General features: G+C 44.3%; 1 protein-coding gene across 3 annotated transcripts in view; it reads right to left on the reverse strand.

The window, feature by feature from the left end:
- The window catches only part of pamr1b (peptidase domain containing associated with muscle regeneration 1b), a 50,939-nt gene that overhangs the window by 13,238 nt on the left and 16,173 nt on the right, over positions 1 to 21,528 (reverse strand). The window contains exons 1-2 of one of the 3 annotated variants that reach the window (XM_056415778.1): positions 6,361 to 6,505; positions 314 to 483 (exon numbers count right to left, since the gene is read on the reverse strand). In XM_056415778.1, coding sequence (XP_056271753.1) covers positions 314 to 483; positions 6,361 to 6,431 — 241 coding nt within the window. In that variant the 5' untranslated portion in view covers positions 6,432 to 6,505. Of the gene's footprint in view, positions 1 to 313; positions 491 to 6,360; positions 6,506 to 21,528 lie in introns of those variants that run through there. The other 2 variants (XM_056415781.1, XM_056415782.1) reach the window with 2 other exon arrangements.

Raw genomic sequence — 21,528 nt, forward strand, 5'->3', positions numbered from 1 at the left:
TCACAAATGAAAGTGCAAGGTATAATCATTTACTCCAGCACTCATAGAGGATTCTACCAGAAAGGCAAATGAAGGTGCCAATGTGAAGTTGGCCTGCAACCAAATGAGATCAGACACAAGTATTTTCCCGCTTTCTGTCGTACTGTTTGAAATGCTACGGTGCAGTTGACAGACATCACTTGGTATTTACAATGCAGATATTAGATGACGATTATATCAGAAGAACTTTTCATTATGTTCAAGGTAAACAAGTCTGCAATGCCCTATCAAATTGAAGCACTCATTCAAATATGAACATTCGAAAGGGTTTTACCTGGATGGAAGATGCAGGGGTCACACTCATCGATGGCGTTGCGACAGCAGGGCACTGAATAGCCTACCGGTGTCCCCTGTAAGGGGCATTTACAGCGGATCACATCGTACTCGCAGCAGCCTCGACACATAGCGTTCCACTCTGGGCCGGGGCAGTGGTTGTACAAATACCTGTAATCTAAAGAAGACACTACGTCAGGGTCGTCAACTCAAGCAAGCGAGCAGTGAACACATGTGCATGTGAGCATCCTACATGCATGTGCTGACAAAGATGAGTTAAACATGGAGTGGATATGACAGATGATTGGCCTGGTGAGCAGACAGGGGTTACGGTCAGCAGTGGAAGGATTCTGCACTGGCTTCATGGTTATTTCCACTGCCATATGGTGGCGAGCTCATAGGGGACGGCAAGTCTCTCGGGGAGTCTTCCTCCCCTGTGTGCTCTCATACGACATTACATCCGACAACATGCCAAGATGGGAAAGGCACACTCAACGATCAGGAAGTGCTTTCTTTTTGTTGAGTTCTACCCAGTTAATGGAATGTTTAATTGGACTGGAAACCAGTGAGTCAAGGACATTTGAGTCTGAGTGCTTATGCAACAGTGGATTCAGAAGCAGTGGGAATGATCTTGCTGTAGACGTGGACAAAGTACGAACAGAAGCTGCACTTTAAACGTTGGTGCAGTGTTTTGAACGATCCCTTCCCTGAGCCCTGCAAGCATAACAACCTCTCTGCCCTCAACCCTCCCACCATCTACTCTTCCCTGACACCCCCATCTAAAAACACAAAGGCACACTTTTTTTATTTAATGCTATAGCTTCACACGAGAGATATTTGTTGTTTAAATGACTTTCGTGAAGCAAATAATTTAAAACACAGAAAAGCAAAAACCAGGGAGGATGAATCTTGTTGTGATAGTTTTCAGACTGTTAACTAGAGAAGAGAGTCGTTAGAGGTCTTGGAATGCTGTGCGTCGTCCCTGCTGCCCTTCCACATTAATGATATCATAAATTGTATCTCAGTCCAACTACAATCTGGCTCATTCTCCTCAGCGATTTCTCATAGCAGACTCATTGAGGTATGACAAACGCAGTGACATTAATGCCACTAGTTCAACTTTAATGTAAGTTTCTTTCAAGGACAGAGTTTGTGCTTTATAATTATGTTGTGATTCCTCTCAGTTCTTAGCGCAGGTCATTTATGAATAATAATGAATAACTGAAAATGTCTGGAAATAGCTGAAAATGTCTGGAAATTGCTGAAATATTCAAAAAGGGAAACTTCCTGCTGAAAATGTTGAAGCACAAACATATTGGGTGGAAATGTATAACTGGAAAAGATAAGCAGTCAGTTTTTCGTGACGGGGGCGGAGCCTGTTTTCCGTTACGGGGCGGAGCCTGTTTTTGTGACGGGGCGGAGCCTGTCTTTCGTGACATTTGAAATATGAAAAGTCGTTCCCCTCTATTCTTGAAGAAGCTGAATTTCTTAATATTTGAATGGTTCAAATAGCTGAATATAAGAAGGACTAGAAGAGGGACAAAAAGGTACGGAATAAATAGAATAATAAGTTTATTAAAGAAGACAAGAACAATAGTTGGACTGCTGAAGCATTCCAACTAATAAGCAACCGTGCTGGATGAAAACAGTGTTCATAAAGTGTGGAGTCTGCCACCTGGGGATTGAGAGGCGCTGACACCATCTCCTCTCCGTAAGGGACAGCGTTGCTGTTTCCTTGCTGAGGTTGGTAAAGGACGCTGGCCGGAGAGACTGTGAAAGCTGATTTATAGGCCATGAACCCCGAAGGGTCAAAAAACGTTATGAGCTGGTCCGGTAATGTCATTAGCTGGATTACTGCTGTGTGTCTTGTCCTGAGATAGAGGAAATACATCCTGTGTGGGTAAACTGCCTAAGTGCACTCATTTTGAAGTCCCTGTTTTACAGAATATAACGGATCTTTACCTCTAAACTTTCGTTGGTTATGTATCTTATTTCCCAGCTCAGACAGTGATATGTAATAGCATGCATTTATGACAGGATTCGTTTCCAGCTCTTTTCTGAATGATGCTGAGGTAAATAAACCCAGGCAGCAGCGTTTTTATTGTTTATTCTCTGTGAATGGATTCAGTTTGATGACCTCCATTTGTGTTTTTCTCTGAAGCATAACTTCTTTCTACATACTTGTTTACACCAGCATTTGGTTGAATCAAATATTCTATGACCTTTGCCTATGCTTTTTACCTTTTTTTGGTGATTTATTTTTCTTATTCATTTTATTGTGTTTTTTATTGCACAATCTTTTACTGTGTATTGCACTTTGCTCTTTTAACTGTTGAAATGTTTTGGCCGCTGTTATTGCCAATTAGTTTTCATTAACTACAATACTGCACTTTATGACACTTGGTCTGTGATAAGTGGAATATAAATGAACTTGGCTGACAACAATAAAGATCATTTTAACATAACTGTGCTTTGGCACGGCAATTTGGATTGATTCACTGCAGCTACAAGCTTACTGCCCTGTAAAAGCACATCTGCGTGGCTTTTAGGTCAACACCTGCAGGTAACTACAGACTGGACAGCACCAGTTTCAGATGTTTTTTTAGAGCAAGGAAGATCTGAACAGTGCTTACGGGAGTAAGCCTACGAGTGAGTGGGCGTTTGTGCAAGCTTTGGTAGCCTACATGCATGAGCCGGCCTTCAGCGTTTAAGCTTTACGCTTCACAAAAGCAGGATATTAAATGACTGAAATCCTATTTGGACCAATGTGTGTTTTTTAAAACTTGTGGAAAAAGTGGCACGGACATGCAAATGACACATTCGTCATTATGTTCCCCAGACCTGTAATTTAAGCCAAGACTCTTATTGTGCTAAGTGCCCCTGGCTAATGTGTATTTCATCATAAACTGGAAGTGTTGACAGGTGTCTGAAAGGTACTGTAACAAGTAAGCAATCCCTCATTTTACAAAGGTTGCTTCCTTGTTGTGCCTCTCAGCAGTCTGGCACTCAGCCAAACACAATTTAATAGCAGATCACAAAAGCTCCCTCCCCCCCCCCCCCCCGTTCTGAAGCAAAGCGTGCAGATTAGTGTGTGTTTTGTTTGACTTTTCTGGTCTCTGCTTTTTTTCCAACATGTCGCGAAAGCAGATAAATGAAAATAACCATAACACAGGTATCATAACAGACACCCTGTCGCCTGGTGGAGACCTCTGTGCGAGTATCAGAACCCCCCAATCAGAAGCTATACACACCCAGGTTGTTAGCCGGCATGAGTCAGCTGCACACCTTTGATCTGGATCCAGAGACTGATGTCATAATTACTGGGGTCAGACTAGATGTGGTCACATACTAGATGTGGTCCAATTCACACGAGTTCTGGGACCCTGCGTCTCTGAATCTGCCCTGCTGGCTCGCTAACCAGCGAAGAGCCACAACATGCAACTTCTGCCAAGATCAAACTATAAAAGGACCACCTTATTGTTCTGTTTTGCATCTCCCCCCCCCCCCCTTCTTCTTACTGCATAAATGTATTCTGTCCACATTTAACGGTCACCGATAACTCATAACTGTTCCACAACCCCTGCAAAAGCATCATTATTGATAAACTCGAAATGTGCTGCAGGTGCAGAATTCACCTTCCGAGTGACTCACAGGCCAGCATCAGCTCTGAAACTGTGTCAGCTGTTTCTAGAAGCAAAGCCCTCTCTACTCAATAAAATCCAAGGTCAGACTGTTCGGTGGTTTTGCATCAGCATCAACTTTTGATGCCAGCTGTTTTAGGAAATGCAGCTTGGCCCAGCATCTTCTTTGGCATCAGAACCGTTGTGTAGTTTTTCATTTTCCTTCTCACTTCTCTGAAGCTGCATCCCATCAGTCCGGTCTCACACCTCTAACTTAGCGAAGCTATTTTGAACTTCAAACGAAGCTGAGGAGCAAAAGGTGGAGACAATTTTAGTGGCGCCCAGTGAGAAGATGGGTTCAACATGTTTATCAAGCGCAGCACAATGCTGAGGCCGTGTCGCCTACGGTGGACATGTATGTCTCTATTCTGGAGCTTTTGACTAAGTTATGCAACAGTTCAACATTTTGGGAACCGCTTTCTCGCTTTCTTTCTGAACTACTGCTTTTAAGTTCAGCCAAATTCCCCCCTCCACACACACACAAAACGTCTCACTGGCATCTAGCAATGCAGATTGCGTCAGTTCTATTGGACCCTGCTGCTTTGCATTATCCTCGACACAACATTAAGTCATACTTGCTCCTTTCTATAATCAAGTGTGAACTTATGTCAGAAAACGTTTCCTGTGAAGAAAATGACATTCTGGTTACAGAATAAATCTCCTGAATAAATAGTTTCCTCCTGACAAAATGGTTCTTATTTTATGCTGATGTATCATGGAAAAATAGATGATTTATAGCATCTGCTCGTGCACATACCCGTGCATGTGTCAGTGTGTCATTCCTTTTGCACACTGCCCACAGCAGCTGTCTGGTATTTTAAGGTCAGAGTGATTTTTGCTATGCTGGAACGGGGAAACTCCCAGAGGAGCGTTGTGTATCTGAATGTAGCCTGATCCCCTGCGCTGGTCCCGGTGGTCATCCTGGAGATATGCTTTAAATAAACTTTCCCTCACCACAAACCCAATGAAATATCCTGATTGAAATACCCTTCACCCACGATGGTTAAATGGTATGAACAGGCACCACTACAGTAGTCTAAGATCTGCACTTTTCCTCTCAGCATTCAGCTCCTCAACTTGGAATGAACTCTTGAGTCTGATATGACACACTCGCTTTCCAAATGCTCATTCACAGGACATGCTTTGAATCTTGCAACTCTCTTCTGTACCAGGATTTCCCTTTCTCCAATATGCTTCTGACATGTGCTAGTCTTGGCTTTTGTTTATTACAACACACTACCCTTTAGCCCTGGCGACTTCCCAGTGGACTTTAACTAAACACAGGATAAGGAGAGTGTGTCAGAAGGGCAGGTCATCTCAGGATCCAGGTGGGTGGAAGCCTTACATAGAAGATACAAAACATGCACAATACACAACCACAAGCGTGCGTACACACACACACACACACACACACACAGGTCCACATAGTCAGGATGTGTAGGTAAACCCCTCTGCTCTACTTTAAGAAAAACAGACAATTTCCAATTGCTCAACAGAAAAAAACATCCATCAGCTGATGATGCACGATTATTAAACAGGCCGTGCGGAGAGTGACTCAGCTGACAACAACAAAAGTGAGCAAATATCCCGGAGTGCATTGACTAACTCTCTTAGTCAATGCAGCTTAAGGCAGCTGAGCTATGCCCAGCCCGTTGCCACATTCACCAACACTACAACTTGAAGACTATTTTACAGCCTGGTTACCACGAGCCGAGCAATCAACAGAGGTTTAGTTAGGAGCCTTGGAGACGATGTATGGTACAAACGCTACCACAGCCAGTGTGATTGACTTCAACATGACTCATGTCTTCCTGCAGCCTTTAGAGTGGTCACCCAGGGTAAACAGGCAGCGAGCAATCTCAATCTCACGGAAAGCACTCTTTAGCATTTAAAGAGACGCTCTCACACAAAAGGGAACGCGTGCCAAGATTCACCTCTATTTAGACTCTAACCGCCTCACTTTACCTGAAGGAATGTGTGGCCACATCCAACTGGTGCTTCTTTTACTTTAGAGCAGAAAAAACAACAATCTGACATTAATTTCCCACAGAGAACAACTGCAATGAGGAGAGAGGAAGATCACGGAGACCCCTTTAAGAGGACAATAAACCATCCCTGACATTGCACGAACATGTCAGTGCTGTTTTTCTTTGCAGCATCTGTACATCGCTGTCTCTCTGTGGGTCTTCTTTTACAAGCCTTGCTGAGTGATGTTGTGCTCTTAAAGGATAGAACGGAAGAGGGGATGGAGGGAGTTGCTGATGCCGGCTTTTTGAGAACAAAGAACATAAACCGAGATGCCGTGCCAACCATAGGGAGAGGGAGAGAAAGAGCAGCAGTGAAGCTACGGTCTTTGCCAGTCTCTTACCGTAGGGCCAGGCTGTCCCTTGAGGTAGGGCGATGAAGAGAGAGATGAAGAGGAACCAGCCCTCCTTCCATGAGATGAAGGTGGAGGTCCAGGGGATTGTGTGGGTGCCCCTGTGGGTTTGCCCCAGCTGCACTCCCCGTCCCGCAGACAGCATGCTGCAGTCTGGAACTCTGTTTACTTTCTGAACGCAGCTGACATCACCTTCTCTTGCCATCGTTCCTTCCCTCCCCCTCTCTCTTTCTCTCTCTCTTCTCTCTCTCTCTCCCTCTCTCTTTCTTTCTCTCTTTCTCTCTCTCACACTTCTCTTTGGCTTCAGGTTACAGCCTCGCAAGGAGTTCCACTTGCAGGTCTCCCAAAAACTCCCCTTGCTCCTCTCAGAGGACGACGTAAGTGCCCCTGAATGAATGCAGGCTCCAGCCTTTTATATGCTGAACTCATTATGGTGAGTTCAGCATATAAAACACACACACACACACACACATTGAGGCAAATCAACCAGTTTATGTTCTATGCATTGTGCCTGCCACACTAACAATACCAATGATGTGGTGATAGCATATGTGTTTGCTTCACTGCTGATGTGTTCATGTCAAAAAAGATCTTCAGGTCAGTGTTATTCATGTTCACACTTTCTAAACTGGAAAACAGCAGCTGTTTGTCGACTAGTAATGCCGTGTGTGTTAAGCAATAGCATTCAGTAGGTTATCATTGCAGTTTAGAGGAATAGTAGGCCAAAGTGTTTTTGCAAACTACTTTTATTTGATTTCTTTCCAGGAGTCAGGTTGAGCTGACTGATATCACTCTTTGTGTGTGCACTGAAGCTATGAGGCTGTTAGCTTAAAGACTGGAAACAGGGGCAACCAGATGTAACAACATCTGTCGACCAAGACGAATATGTTTATTTTTGTTATCTGTACAAAACACAACAATTTGATATTTAACAGATGGTTATGTAGCAGACTATTTCATGGTTGGGACTAGGAGTGTTGTTACTTGTGGAAAGAGCCAGGCTCGCGGTTTCCCCTGTTTTTACTCTTTATGCTAATTTAGCTCACAGGACCTGGTTCCAGCTCCAGGCTCTCATCCAACTCTCGCAAATAAGCACATTTTCAAAAGATGTCCCTGTGAAAAAATATACACAAATACGGTATTTCTTCTCCATCTATGTTGCATCTGTTTGGTGCATTACTAATGTTATCTTGCAAATTAAATGGTGGGGAAAGTAAATGAAAGTGTTACCCCCATTACAATCCGTTTTTCAACTGTGACGACTTCAGCAACAAAAAAGGTTGCTAGTATAAACACAGTTGGCCAAGATACTTTCTTTAGCAGTTGTCATTTCGTGTGATCTCCTGGGTGTGTTTTCTTTCTGCTGGAAACATCACTGGAATTAATTCATGTGTTGTTCTTTCAAGCTGCATGAAAGAGCTCACAGGGAGCACAGATCAAAGGACTCAGAGCCGGAGAATCAAATATCCCAAGCCGTTTCCTAAAACAGCAGGATTTAGAGTGCAGAAGGAAGACATGAGCAGAGCTCCTGGTGGTGTACGTGTTGTCGGGGAACTAAAAAACAGACTGGAATCAAGAAAGTTCATGAAGAGAATAGAGGAATGAAGAAATAGGCACACAGAGGGAGAAAAGAGTCAGGAAACAAAGTAAACCAAGCAAGAAAGAAGGGGGAAAGGAATTAGTGTCTGCCTTTGTGTGCTTCCTATCCACCTTTCACCACCTCGCTAGTGTTTGTTCAGATGCTCAATGGTTTATAATGTGAAACCCAAAGCTTTCAGGTTAACGCGGACACTGGCTTCGTATTATCAGAGACTAAATCTGCAGTCCACTCTTTAATTTAATGATCAAGACACAGTAGGTTATAATATTAATAGCGTTTTTTTTTTATTCTGTAGAAGTTCATAGGATCTTAATTAGCTGATATTTTGCACTTTACCTCACGCAGACTTTGTCTTCTTCCACATTTGGTCGGAAATCACAGTTACACATCCAGTTTACACATTAACGTAATTGGAGACTTTTCACTGAACAATGACAACATAATGTCTGACGATGGATGCCACCGCACAACATTCAATAATAGACTGATGGGAAGTTCTATGATATTGTCATTAGTATCTGTTTTGGCCACTTGACTCTATCGGAGACTCATTTTGGACACATTGCAAAAAAACAGAGCTTTGCTAATACCTTCATACATCATTACGGTAAAAGAGATATGTTGCTGAAGGGAAACGTGTTCTCACGACCCACGGATCACGCTCATTCTGAGCTGCATTATAGAAGCGTCTGAGTTGGCACCGCAGTGACTGTGATTGGTCAAACAGAATGGACCCCCTGCTCACAGCGCACAGTCAAATCTCATTACCAAGTACATGAAGGAAGTGGTGCAGTGGCGGCACAACAAATTACCCAGCAGCCATTACACTTAATGACATCCATTGTTGACTACACATTCATTACCGAAGGTTTTCAGAGGCTATTAAATACGATCCAAAATGTGTCTACTCTGATCACTTCATTGTTAATAGCTTTAGCTTTTTTGTGTTTGAGGTTTCAGAGTTCACACAGGGTCAGACCTGTGTGCGCCTTTATGGAGCCATGTGGCTTTAATATGAAAGAATCTAATCATGGCATCACATTCATGTCATTTCTATGGTTACACAGTAAACACAAGGATAGAAACTAGGCTGGGGGCTTCACAGGTAAGACAGATGCCTGCAGCAGTTGCTTAACAAAGCCAGTGACCACATGTTGCCAGGAGCGTATAGTCCCATGACAAAGTGCGGGTTAGTAACTCAATAGTGCAGGACTGTGTCAGATATGCTCCCGTGTATATAGAGTCAACGAGAATTGCTTCTCCTTGTCTGCCCTTTTTCCACACCAGTCCTTATGCTTTATTTCACACATGCGGTTAAAGGGGAGGGAAGAACAGACGAAGAAAAGAAAGATATATGGTGATTATAACCTGATACACATAATTTGAAAGAGAAACCAAATTAGCCATGCACAATATACTGAAAGATTTACTGTAAACATTGAAATGTGCTTTTGGATAAGTGCCTTAACTTACTGACCCCTTTAATATGCATGCTTACAATACTCATTCTGAAATTTCATATATGCCAATAAATCATGCTCTCGTTTAAGTTTGATAAAGTGTCTACACTGAGCTGAGGTGGTCGCGGAAGCAAAAACTCGGGCATGGGAGGAGTTCGGGGAGGCCATGGAGAAGGACTTTCGGTCGGCCTCAAAGAGGTTCTGGCAAACCGTCCGACGGCTCAGGAAGGGAAAGCAGGGTCTACCCCAGGCTGTTCTCAGCGTGGGGGGGGAGCTGCTGACCCGGACAGGGGACATCGTCGGACGGTGGAAAGAATACTTTGAGGAACTCCTAAATCCGGCCAACATGTCCCCTCTAGAGGGGGCAGTGCCTGTAGACTTGGGGGGGGTCGCACCAATATCCCTGGCAGAGGCCGCTAAGGTTGTTAAAAAGCTCCTTGGTGGCAAGGCGCCGGGGGTGGATGAGATCCGCCCTGAGATGCTGAAGGCGCTGGACATTGTTGGGCTGTCTTGGCTGACACGCCTCTCCAATGTCGCATGGGGGTCAGGAACAGTGCCCTTGGACTGGCAGACCGGGGTGGTTCCCATTTTCAAAAGGGGACGGAGGTGTGCTCGAACTATCGTGGAATCACACTTCTCAGCCTCCCTGGGAAAGTTTATGCCAGGGTACTGGAAAGGAGGCTCCGACCGCTGGTCGAACCTCGGATTCAAGACCAGCAGTGCGGATTCCGTCCCGGTCGTGGAACTGTGGACCAGCTCTTCACCCTCGCAAGGGTCCTCGAGGGGTCCTGGGAGTTTGCCCAACCAGTCTTCATGTGTTTTGTGGACTTGGAGAAGGCTTTCGACCGGGTCCCATGGGAATTGTTGTGGGGGGTGCTGCGGGGGTATGGGGTTCCGGACCCGTTGCTACGGGCTATCCGGTCTCTGTACGCCTGCAGTAGGAGCTGTGTTCGCATCCTCGGCAGTAAGTCAGACACGTTCCCGGTGGGTGTTGGTCTCCGCCAGGGCTGCCCTTTATCACCGGTCCTGTTTGTGATTTTCATGGACAGGATATCTCGGCGCAGCCTGGGGGTGGAGCAGGTCAGGTTTGGGGGTCTTGGGATCGCCTCTCTTCTGTTTGCAGATGATGTGGTCCTGTTAGCATCCTCAGACCATGACCTCCGGCACTCACTGGGGCGTTTTGCTGCCGAGTGTGAGCGGCAGGATGAGAGTCAGCACCGCCAAATCTGAGGCCATGGTGCTCTGCGGAAACCGTGGATTGCTCCCTCCAGGTGGGGACAGAGTGCCTGCCCGAAGCGAAGGAGTTCAAGTATCTCGGTGTCTTGTTCACGAGTGAGGGTAAGATGGAGCGGGAGATCGACAGGCGGATCGGTGCAGCTGCAGCAGTAAAACAGGCGCTGTACCGGTCTGCCTTGGTGAAAGAGAGCTGAGCCGAGGCGAAGCTCTCAATTTACTGGTCGGTCTACGTTCCAATCCTCACCTATGGTCATGAACTTTGGGTAGTGACCGAAAGAACGAGGTCGCGAATACAAGCGGCCAAATGAGTTTCCTCCGTAGGGTGGCCGGGCTCAGCCTTAGAGATAGGGTAAGGAGCTCGGACATCAGGAGGAGCTTGGTCGAGCCGCTACTCCTTTGCATCGAAAGGAGTCAGCTGAGGTGGTTCGGGCATCTGATTCGGATGCCTCCTGGACGCCTCCCGTTAGAGGTTTTCCAGGCACGTCCTACTGGGAGGAGGCCCGGGAAGACCCAGGACACGCTGGAGAGATTATATCTCCCGGCTGGCCTGGGAACGCCTCGGGATCCCCCAGAATGAGCTGGAAAGTGTCGCGGGCGAGAGGGAAGTCTGGGTCAACCTGCTGGGTCTGCTGCCCCCGCGACCCGACCCCGGAATAAGCGGATGAGAATGGATGGATGGATGGATGAAAGTGTCTACACATTTTCATTTCACATCACTGCCGCTTCACATCCAATTCAACAAACATAAAAGCGTTCTCAGTGCGTGAAACGCATATTCTAGTAATCTTGCCCGAAGCGTTTTGGCTGACATGTACCCACTGTTTGATTTGAAGTCACACTCCAAACTTAGATTTTCGTTAATCTTAAATCTAAATCTGTCCTCCAGAATCTCCACCCAGTAAAGCTATGGAGCTATAGCTGCCCTGGCTGGAAGTGACAACAACTTGGATTCCACATCGCATTCCTCCTGTTAGTCCCACCGCAAAAGGGCCATCCGCAGGAGATTGCAACAGCAGGGAACAGCATTAAACGATCATCAGCATTAAAAGATTACTTTAGCACCCTCAAGAGATGTAAACCTTCAAAAAATTGAAATGTGACTTTTTCTCTGAATCAGAATTTATTTGATCCGTAGAAGAAGAAAAACATAAAAGGAAATAACTTATTTTAATAGGAAACAAATGCATCCTAATACTCAAAATATCTGCATACCAAATCTTTCGATGCACAGCCACATTTAAAATTAGCCAGTGTTTGCTAATCTTAGCAAACATCCTTGCACAAATATTCCTTCGATCTTTTACTGTTCAATTGAGATTTAAAAACTTGAACCCTGATAATCTAGTTACTTGGTTTAAATCAATAACCAATTCCACAAGGTATATCACTTTGACAATATAGTGGAGACTAGGCATATGAAGGTCACCTTCTCTTCCAATACACTCAATAGTATTTTTCTCAGAATAGTCTCACGCCAACATCCGAAAGGCTCTCAAGATCATAAATATTGTCCAGCCCTCCAAGTTTATAGGCAGACTGTAGTCTACAGCTGTGGGGTCCAAACAGCAGGAGTCTCATGAGCATATGCACTATTCTGAAGATGAAATTGTTGAATGGGAAAAACAACTGGAGCTGGTAGCAGGAACACTAGAGGCTTCTTGAATCATTGCTGACTGAGCTCCCCACTTGGAAGACGGAACCTCGCTGGGCTAATGGAAACCTCAGAAGGAAATGGAAGAAGATGGAGAGAGAGAAAGTTGTGCAGAAGGGAGGAGGAGTTTCCATCTCTGGGTTCCAACAGGGAGTGATGACGTCTCTGACATGAGACACAGTGCCCTGCAGACCTGCCTCTGCTTGTGTTTATAAGGCAACGTCCCCCCGTGTGACCCGCGTTCATCATAAAGTGACCCTGGTCCTTGTTACTGACGAGGAGCCACGTCACAGGCAGTGAGCCGCAGTCTAGACGTTATGGGGCATCGTGGCAAAGAGGTATCTCGTAATCCCCTTCCTGTCACTGTATGAGCACCGCTGATACCATTGCGGTGGAAATAGTTTGAAGAGAAGAACAAAAGTGTTTGTCTGAGTGATGTCAGTGGAAGAGACCGCTAAGCTCCTTTAAAGTGTAAAGCAGCCACACAAAGCCCACAAACAAACCCAACAGTTTACTCCTCCTCCTCTCTAGCTTTGCTGCTTTAGAGCAGTTTCTCCTTTCTGAGCTCTCTCTGTGGTTTTGTCATTCGTCTGTTGGTTATGGCTCTGGAGGAGTCTCCAGGCAGGAGCCAGAGGTCTTGACATGTTCTCAGTGACCGATGTGGCATTTTGAGTGAGGAATGCAACACTTGACAGAAGGAGATCACAGTTGTACCGAAGAGGCTGATCATGGAAAACAAACCATTGTGCAGAATTGTGGAGCTCCACCCTCTCGATCCCTCATCTGTTGTGTGTTTCTATAGTCACATTCAATTTGGATTTAGGTTCATGGGAGGGAGGGTTGCTCTGCAGCCATCATCACAATAACAGTGGCATCCTTTTCTGCCCACGGAGTATGCCTTGGTGCAATTACATGGGATTTGATAAGTTAAGCATTGAGTGCATGTGCACTATATAAATAACACAAAAGACATATAACATATTTTGAATTTGAATGATGATGTTAGAATGAATGAAAGTATGATGTTAGTAGTCCGATAACTACGAAACTGAAATGTAATTGAAATGTTCATCATGTTCACATTATTTTATTTACAAACAGAAAAATGTTGAGAATAGTGATGATTATCCATATATTATCAATAACTTAAATTAGGGTAGTATCAACTGGTTATTGGATCATTTTTTGACTATTGAAGGGAAGATGGACTACACTCCGACACTGATAATAAGGCACATTTAACGTGGATTGTAAACCTTGTTTAAACAATAAATAGAATATGGTAGTTTACTTTGCACATTAAATAAAATATATTTTAAAATAAGGTGGTATACATTCTGATTATTTCTTTTTGCTTTCCAAGGCCCTTTCCAGTTTGGCTTTTGGAGACGTCTCCTCATAGAATGCAGCCTGGAGAAGAGTCATCCTGTCACCTCCCTCTTTCCCCCACATCTCCTCCAGGGACACTCGGTTCTCTCTCTCCTTCTCTGCTGGTTGTTCCGCAGAAGATCCATTTCATGAGAATCGTCCATCTAAAAAAAGTAAGATGGATATAGACTTGTCTACGCAATATGTTTGGTCATTGAAATCTCACCATCTTATTGGAGGTTGTGGACCGCAGAAAATTATAATCCTCCAGGTTTTCTCAGCAGTCATATGCAATATTTCCCATTAATTCCTCGTCACTGTCTAAAGTTGTTCAAGAAGAGCAGGAGTAAAGGTTCATGACGGCTCGCAATGGTCCAAATGAACCTCCACCGATGACGAGGAGGAGAGGATAGAGGCAGTTTGTACATCCTCACATAACATACGTCATGGACATATAAAACCATATTGTACCATTTATAAGAACAGAGGTTGGACACACACTTCTGTATGATATAATGCAAACTGGAGACACAGCCGGCAGCAGAACATCATTTTAAAATGGGTTGGAATTAGACAAACCCATCTAAACTCGCAAAATGTTTGTACTGAACATGTCAAAAATTGTTGTTTGACTTTTTCTTTGGGCAACATTTATTCTCCATGTTGTCCTACAGAGAAAAAGAGTCCCTAAATATGATGTCAAATGTGTTAAAGTGTTTTACATCAACTGGAAAAGTGTGAATTACGTGTCAATATTATACCTGCCACATCAATAGAGAAGAATAAAGGCTGTTGCCGGGTTGAAGCAGGGTTTCAGCTGTTTGACGACAGTAACACAATGTTGCATTCTGCTTGCTTTGTAGTTTCTTTCATATCAGCTCTAATCTTGGCAGCTCTTCTCACAGTGTTTGTTCCCTTTTCTTTGTAACCTGTGAACATGAAGGCAGTACATATTTATCCATAAGTTAGGATGGTTTATGCCTTACATATCACAAATAGTATTTATATCCTGTTGAGGTTAACTTCATCAATAGGCTAAGTGTTTGTGAAAGAGATGCTGATCTTCTGTGAGGCAGCAAATAAGACAATAAGATAAGGCGTGTAAATATTCTTAAAATATGTCCTTAGTCCAAATTCATGATTTATGAATCAAAAAGGCTGCAATATTTTCAGATGTGAAGTCTTTACCATCCGGGCGTCGTGTCACTGACTAATATTGATAATAGCAATTAACTTGTTTACAATGTGTTTCACCAAAGACTTAAAGAGTGTAGAAATAGTTGAATACCAACTGGGTTGGCTCTCATTCAGCAATATCTTCCAAAGTTTGTTCGTATAATTGAACTTTGAACAAGTTTTTAATAAAAATCTATGGCATTCTCACAAAGTTTCCTTATTTCACAGTTGGAGGTAAATAGTTTTTACCCGTGTTCTTATGATGATGAGTCCCACCATCCTCGTAAATGAAGGTTGTGTGCCAGTTGATTCTAATTAGCAGGTGAGCGGCCTGCCAATGGCTGTTCTAGAGACATTGACCTTGTTTTATATTATGTTTCCTCCCTCCTCTCTGTCTTCTCAGCACAATGTCACGACCGGCCTTTTATCTTTGACCAGACTGGAGTTTGAGAACAAACAGTCGACGACATAAAACAGCTCAAGTACAACATTATTTAAGCCAAAGTTTCACGGGGGAGATGATATGCGGACAGCAGCCTCTTGTGGCCAAACATGGAAGTGCACAGTGTTTGTGAAGGTTGGCAAAGGTGCTGACCGCAGGGCAAACCGCATAGCAATGCAAATGCCATGAATGTTTAATGCACTTAAATCCTCGTGGGTATATTAAATAGCTTCAGGTGGAAAAGGAAAGTCTGTGAACATCCTACAAACTTCTTTTGTTTTTTTGCGCTGTATGACAGCGACACGTCAAACAGTCCACTCTGTAAACTCTGTGTCAACTCTTTTTCCCTGTAAGTATTTTTGCATTCAGTGGAAACCAAAAGGTATGTGCACGCGTGCGTGTTTGTGTGCATGTGTGTGTGTGTGTGTGCGTGCATGTGTGTGCGTGCGTGTGTGTGTGTGTGCGCGGGAGAGACACAGACCCACATAAAGTGCAATTTTTTTTAAAGTGTGCAACTGAGTAAAAGTAAAAGACATCAGAAGATGTGACGAAACAAGAACAAAGAGAGTGAAGCTTTACAATGTTAAAAATTTAAGAAAAATTGTAATGCACTGCCATTGTCAACATGATTGACTCTGCACTATTCATCTTTGGTAGAAAGACAAAGTTAATTTTCAAAAACGGAGAAAACTATGATGAAAGGCCAAAGACAAAATTAGTAGCTTGTCAAAGAGAAGATAACTTCTCTGGGATCAATCCTGTAACACAACCTTAAACTTACGGAAAAATAAGCTGATATCCATTCAAAATATGTTATTCCAAGACACTTGAGACATTTGCCAGAAGTAGCACCGTGATCTCAAGTAACTGATGAATCCTCCTGATAGCTGTGTCTGCCTCTGATGAATGAGCCCTTACAGAAGTGTTACATCATGCATTGCTCATTCTGAAGCCTAACCTCCGACAACGTGGGCAGCTGAAGACAGAACATGCCGCAGTGCGAGACATTCGCCTGTCGATGAAAGCCTAGTCTTAGTGAGCCCAGGTTTCATGAGACTTAATGTGCAAAACTGCCAGATTCCTTACTATACAAGCATGGCCATTAAAGATGGGATGTATGTACATGCAAATGTGACATTTGGTGTAAACTGGGAATTCAAACAGAGGCTATGGACTGTGAGAGGTTTTATGGGAGGAGGAATATTGATGTTGATCTTCTGATCCTCTAGAGGGAGTCAGAGTCTACAAATCCATATAATATTTACTCCCTTTATCAGAGAGGCATGCTATGCATCTAAAGTAGAATGTGAAGACTTATAAGCAGGCCAGATGTGGAAGGAAGGATATGTGTCTTCTCCTGCAGGCACTTGTACAGACCACGGTGACAAAGAAGAACCCTGTAATGCAGCACATCACTTTCTGGGATTTCACATGAAGCACATCCAATTGTTCCCTCTTCCATCTGTTATGGAACATATCGATTTGCCATTGCAAGCAGCAAAGTGGAATCAAGATTTCCACAGCGAGTAACTCAGTGGGGGAGAGGACTGTAAGTATGCAGCGGACTGGAACAGGGCACCGCAGCTCAGCACTGATCTCATTTCCCTATTTATATTCCCACAGCCGGGTGACGGTGGACTGTTGGATCAATTCTCCACTCCCTTTTTTTTCAGCAACAATCCACTGTCGCTCTACCCACTAGGTTAAATAACTCAATTGGGCCTGCCTTGTTGTTAATAGCAGTGATTATTCTTGCTTAAACGGCATAATGTATGCGCTGACAGCCAACGTAAGAGGCTACATTAGAGATTCCAGGCACCAGCGGATAGGCGAGTAAAATATACTTAATATTGAGGCCTATGGAAAAGTCTTATTCCACAAGCCGAGAAACATAAATGATCAAGGCGTTAGTGTATAGCGGACTTCGAGTGAAAAGAAGCTGATATAAAATTCTAAATGATGGAAAAGCCGCTTCTATGTGCAGTACGTCTGCTGATGTTTGGCTTTGAAAACCACAATGTTGTTATTTATGGAGCACAGTTCAGAGAACAAATTCTAAAGATAAGATTAAAGGGATTATTTCTGAGTTACCCACGCTGTGCCAAGATGCATGAACATTTCTCAAAAACTAGGCAATTTGGTTTTTAATGAAAAAGTCGCACTATTTTTAATATTTGTTGTCAAACTCAAACAGTCTACGTTGCATGCTGATTTGGAGTGAGCGACAGAGAGTTGGGGAAGGTTTTCCTTGTTTTACTTGCAGAGGCTGCCTGGAGTTCTTTTCCATGCGGCTTCTTTGTTTACCCATCCCCCACCAGGGTCCTGTCAACACTACCAGCCTCGTGTGTAGGAAGAGGTCAAAATGCCAAGGGGTCATCCTGGTGTCCGACATTCTGGCCCTTCCCCTACGTTAACCCTGCAGCACCCTTATTACTACTGCAGAGGAGCCGGGAAAGGAATGTGCAACAGGGAGGAAGCAATCATGAAATATGAATATTTTGCCAGGTGAAAATAAAATGTGAAAAAGGTGTAATCGCCTGTTTTTAAACTAGTGTACTGTATGTCTACCTATTAAAGGATAGGTCAGTATCGCTGCTTGAGCTGCCATACAAACTGTAAGATTAACTTTTTTTCTTTTCAATTAATGTCCGTCTTGCATCGAAGCAGCATTTTAGGCTTTTTTAGGCAAAGATCACAGTTTCTAGTCAACAGGATGCCCCATATGGCAAATACATATGAACACAGCACCGCACAGGCCTGTGAATGTGATGACTGTGCATTAAGCCATTTAAAGTACATACTTTATTCTCACCCCTCGCCTGATACAGAGCAACACGCCCGCAAGTCAATTTAGCCTCGTAGCTCAAAACACTGTACGGTTATGTGAGCATTCTGGAGATCCGGTTTAAATAAATCACACTGATATGCACATCTCCATACATCTGTTCATAATTGAGACTGAATTCTCTCCACTGGCTGTGTAAGCTCTTGCCATATGCTGAACAAGCCCAATGCTTTTTATTAGTGGGTTGCTTAAACTGAAATGTGGAGGGCGGGGAGGAGCTGAGGAAGAAGACGCGTGTAAAGCTCTCCGCCCTCACACACACGGAGCATTCATTCCAATGTGATATGATGAGAGCAAGCACTTCACGCTGCTCGCCCATTAAACTTGAAGCTGCTAAATGTTTCCCTGAAACGTTAGGAGGATATTCAACCACCATCTCTAAACTTGACTGACCCTGTGAACCCCACTGGAGCCGGGGCAAAGCCATAGCACACGATGCACTTCATCAGGAAAAGCAACACAGCAAAGGCTTCCAGTGTCATGACTCTCTCCCCATAATGATCCGATGCTCGAGAGCTCTCACTTTAGCCAATTGGAAGGCGATCCTCGGCACGAAGCGCTGAGCACGCTTGAGTCAATAAGCCAGTTAGCAGAAATGAAGTATAAAGATGAGATTCTTGACTTAGAGGGGATTTAGTGTGGCAGGTCAGGGGGTGCAATTCAGGAGATTGGACCCTGATTCTTTAATCGACTGACTTGACAGTAGATCTCCTTCCTCCCATCCCTGGTTTCTCTTGTAAGAGGGTCTCCCGTGTGTAGCACTGAATATATATCCCCCCCCCCTCCCGCCCCTCCAGCCTCTGCTCTCTGCTCCATGGAAGCCTAATGGAGAGTACAGTTCTTCAATAAATGACGCGTCCTGCTTTTCTGCCATGGATAAGAGACAGTAGTGCAGCATCCATTAACAATAGATCATGCATTAGGAAATAGAAACAGACCCAGTCATTGCTTTAAAAAAATGAACAAAACAAAACAAAGAGCCTGCACATCAGGAAAGTGGCAGAATGAGGCTAATGTGACCACAGTGCCGGGTGGAACAGGGGCAGCAGTTTGGTGTCTGCTCGCCTCGCTCAGGTCTCTCGGCTGGTTTGGTCTCCCCGCCTCTCAGAAACTCGCTGTCTCTCTAGACAAAGTCGTGAGGGTGGCCGATGTTGCTTCTATAAAACTGCATCATCCGAGGAAACTCTGTGGTAGAGAATTACACCGCGTAACCGCTCACGTTCAACACCAGCAACCTCTGCCTGCTAAAAGAAGCCACGAAAGTATAGAGTGCTGACTATAAGGTCCGTTTGTGTGCAATTTGTGCAGAGCTGAAGCGTTATTTGAGATCAGCGCTGCGATAAGTGCCGAGAAGATAAGTGCTGACGAGATTGGTTTTCTGTCACCAGTTAAAAAGAAAGGTTGTATCTGTCTCAGGAGTCGTTATTGTAATGGTACATCCTCCACTGCAGGTTTACCGCAGCCAATTTATTGCGTGCCAAGTATAGAGAAAAGTGCATGCTGGGCTTCTTGAACAGACGAGATCACCGTTCCTGAATTCAAGTCAGGTATTGAGAGTTCGGTGTGCATACATGTTCACCCCCAGAATACTAAATCAAATCACTCCACCTCATTGTTATCACCTGCTCCGCGCTACACGCATACGAGCACACACAGATGTCTTCATCATGAGAGGATGAATTCATCCCTCCAGACGCTCGCCTGCCCCGTCCCTGGATCCCTGAGCATGAGTAATTGTCAGGCCCTGTAAAATAATGGCAGCTTTCAACGCTAATGGAAGCCCTGCAAATTCATTATTCAGTCCAGGAAACAGAGTGCTGCAGAGCGTCCGGGGAGCTATGAGTTATTGCTCAGCCTGCACTAACCTTACCACGAGGGAGGGGACAGTAGCCCCCTGCATGTCCCCCTCCTCTGCCCCCCATGCCGTTTGGTGTCTTTGGCGTCCCTCATGGTTTTGGTGGGCACCACAGAGAACGAGAGATCGCATCCCAGCTGTGGCGTGGGTGTAGTGTGACGCTGCGGACAGCATGACAGACGGCCCGGGCTCTCGTGTCACTTCAACGCTTGACCACGGACAGCCATGACGGGTGGAGAAAGGTTTTCTCTGCGTTACGGCCCTCCCGGGACTGCCGGGGGAATTTACGAGGAAAGCATGAAGGAGGAATGCGGGAGGAAGGGGGGCGACGAGGTTCGCTGACCTGCAGATAACACATGGCAAGAAACAGATAGGTTTGATATGTGAACATGCCCGCACTTGTGCTCAGGGGAAAGGGACACCCTGAGCCAGTAAATACAGCCACTCCACACTCCTCAAAAGCAACACACAGACAGAATTCCAGAAATGCACTTAAGCCGTCTTCATTTCCCACGTCTAGACCTCGCAAGTCTTGCAGTTACTCAGCTATAAAGTGAAAGTGAATGGAAGCAGCCAGACCTTCGCTCTTTTTTAATCAGGGCCACAGAAAAAGCAGAGATAACCTGCCACAATGATGTATGGCACACATTCATTCAAACATAAAACTCTAAAAGTATCTATTTCATATCCCTCTGCATAGCCTATCGAGTGAGCCTGTTTAGTATCCTTAACTATCTGCTTTTCTGGGAGACAGTGTGCAATTTGCAAAGGCTAATTTGTTTTTAACAGCGCTTAAAACCAGATGGAAAAACCCACATCCTCAAGGACCCACTTATTTGTCTAGAGAAACCTGCTCGGCCATGCACCACCCAACAAATCATTTCTTGAGATTCTCGGACGAGTAAATGCTTCTCTACTCGGGTGCAACTCAGGGATTTTGTTTATTCCTTCTGTACTGCTATTGCTGGCAGGGACTTGAACACATTATTCCACTGACTCTGAAAAAAAGAAAATAACAAAGCATGTGAGGCCTATATGAGCAATATCAGAATAATTTCACTTTTGTATAGTTTGGTATGTTTCCCTTCAGGCTATGATAATGAGCATGAAGATAACACAGCTCCATGAAGCTCCGGGCGTTTAAAGCCTACATTAGCAGATCTCTAATTTACCGGGTGTAATTGAGTATTCTTGTCTGCGGTTGTCTTTTCAACTCAGGCAATTTAGCATGCCAGCATGTTGCTATAAAAATGACCCAATTCATTTGATAAGCAAACTAACATTCAAGATACAGAGTTCGAAAACATGAGTTGAATGGTAAAAGTTTGTGAGTATGCTAATGAGGAATAAGTTAATGAGGGAGATGTGTAGAGATGAGTTTGTGTGGATAGGTGTCATACAAAAGCTTTAAGGATGAAACAAGTTGACTTTATTGAGTAATGGTACGATCAGAAATGTAAAATGTAAATTTTTATAAATACAAAACAAGAGTGTGAACCATCATGCTGAATGAGTAAAGTCCATTG

This window comes from Pseudoliparis swirei, chromosome 6 (genome assembly GCF_029220125.1).
Source record: "Pseudoliparis swirei isolate HS2019 ecotype Mariana Trench chromosome 6, NWPU_hadal_v1, whole genome shotgun sequence".
Classification (NCBI taxonomy): Eukaryota; Metazoa; Chordata; class Actinopteri; order Perciformes; family Liparidae; genus Pseudoliparis; species Pseudoliparis swirei.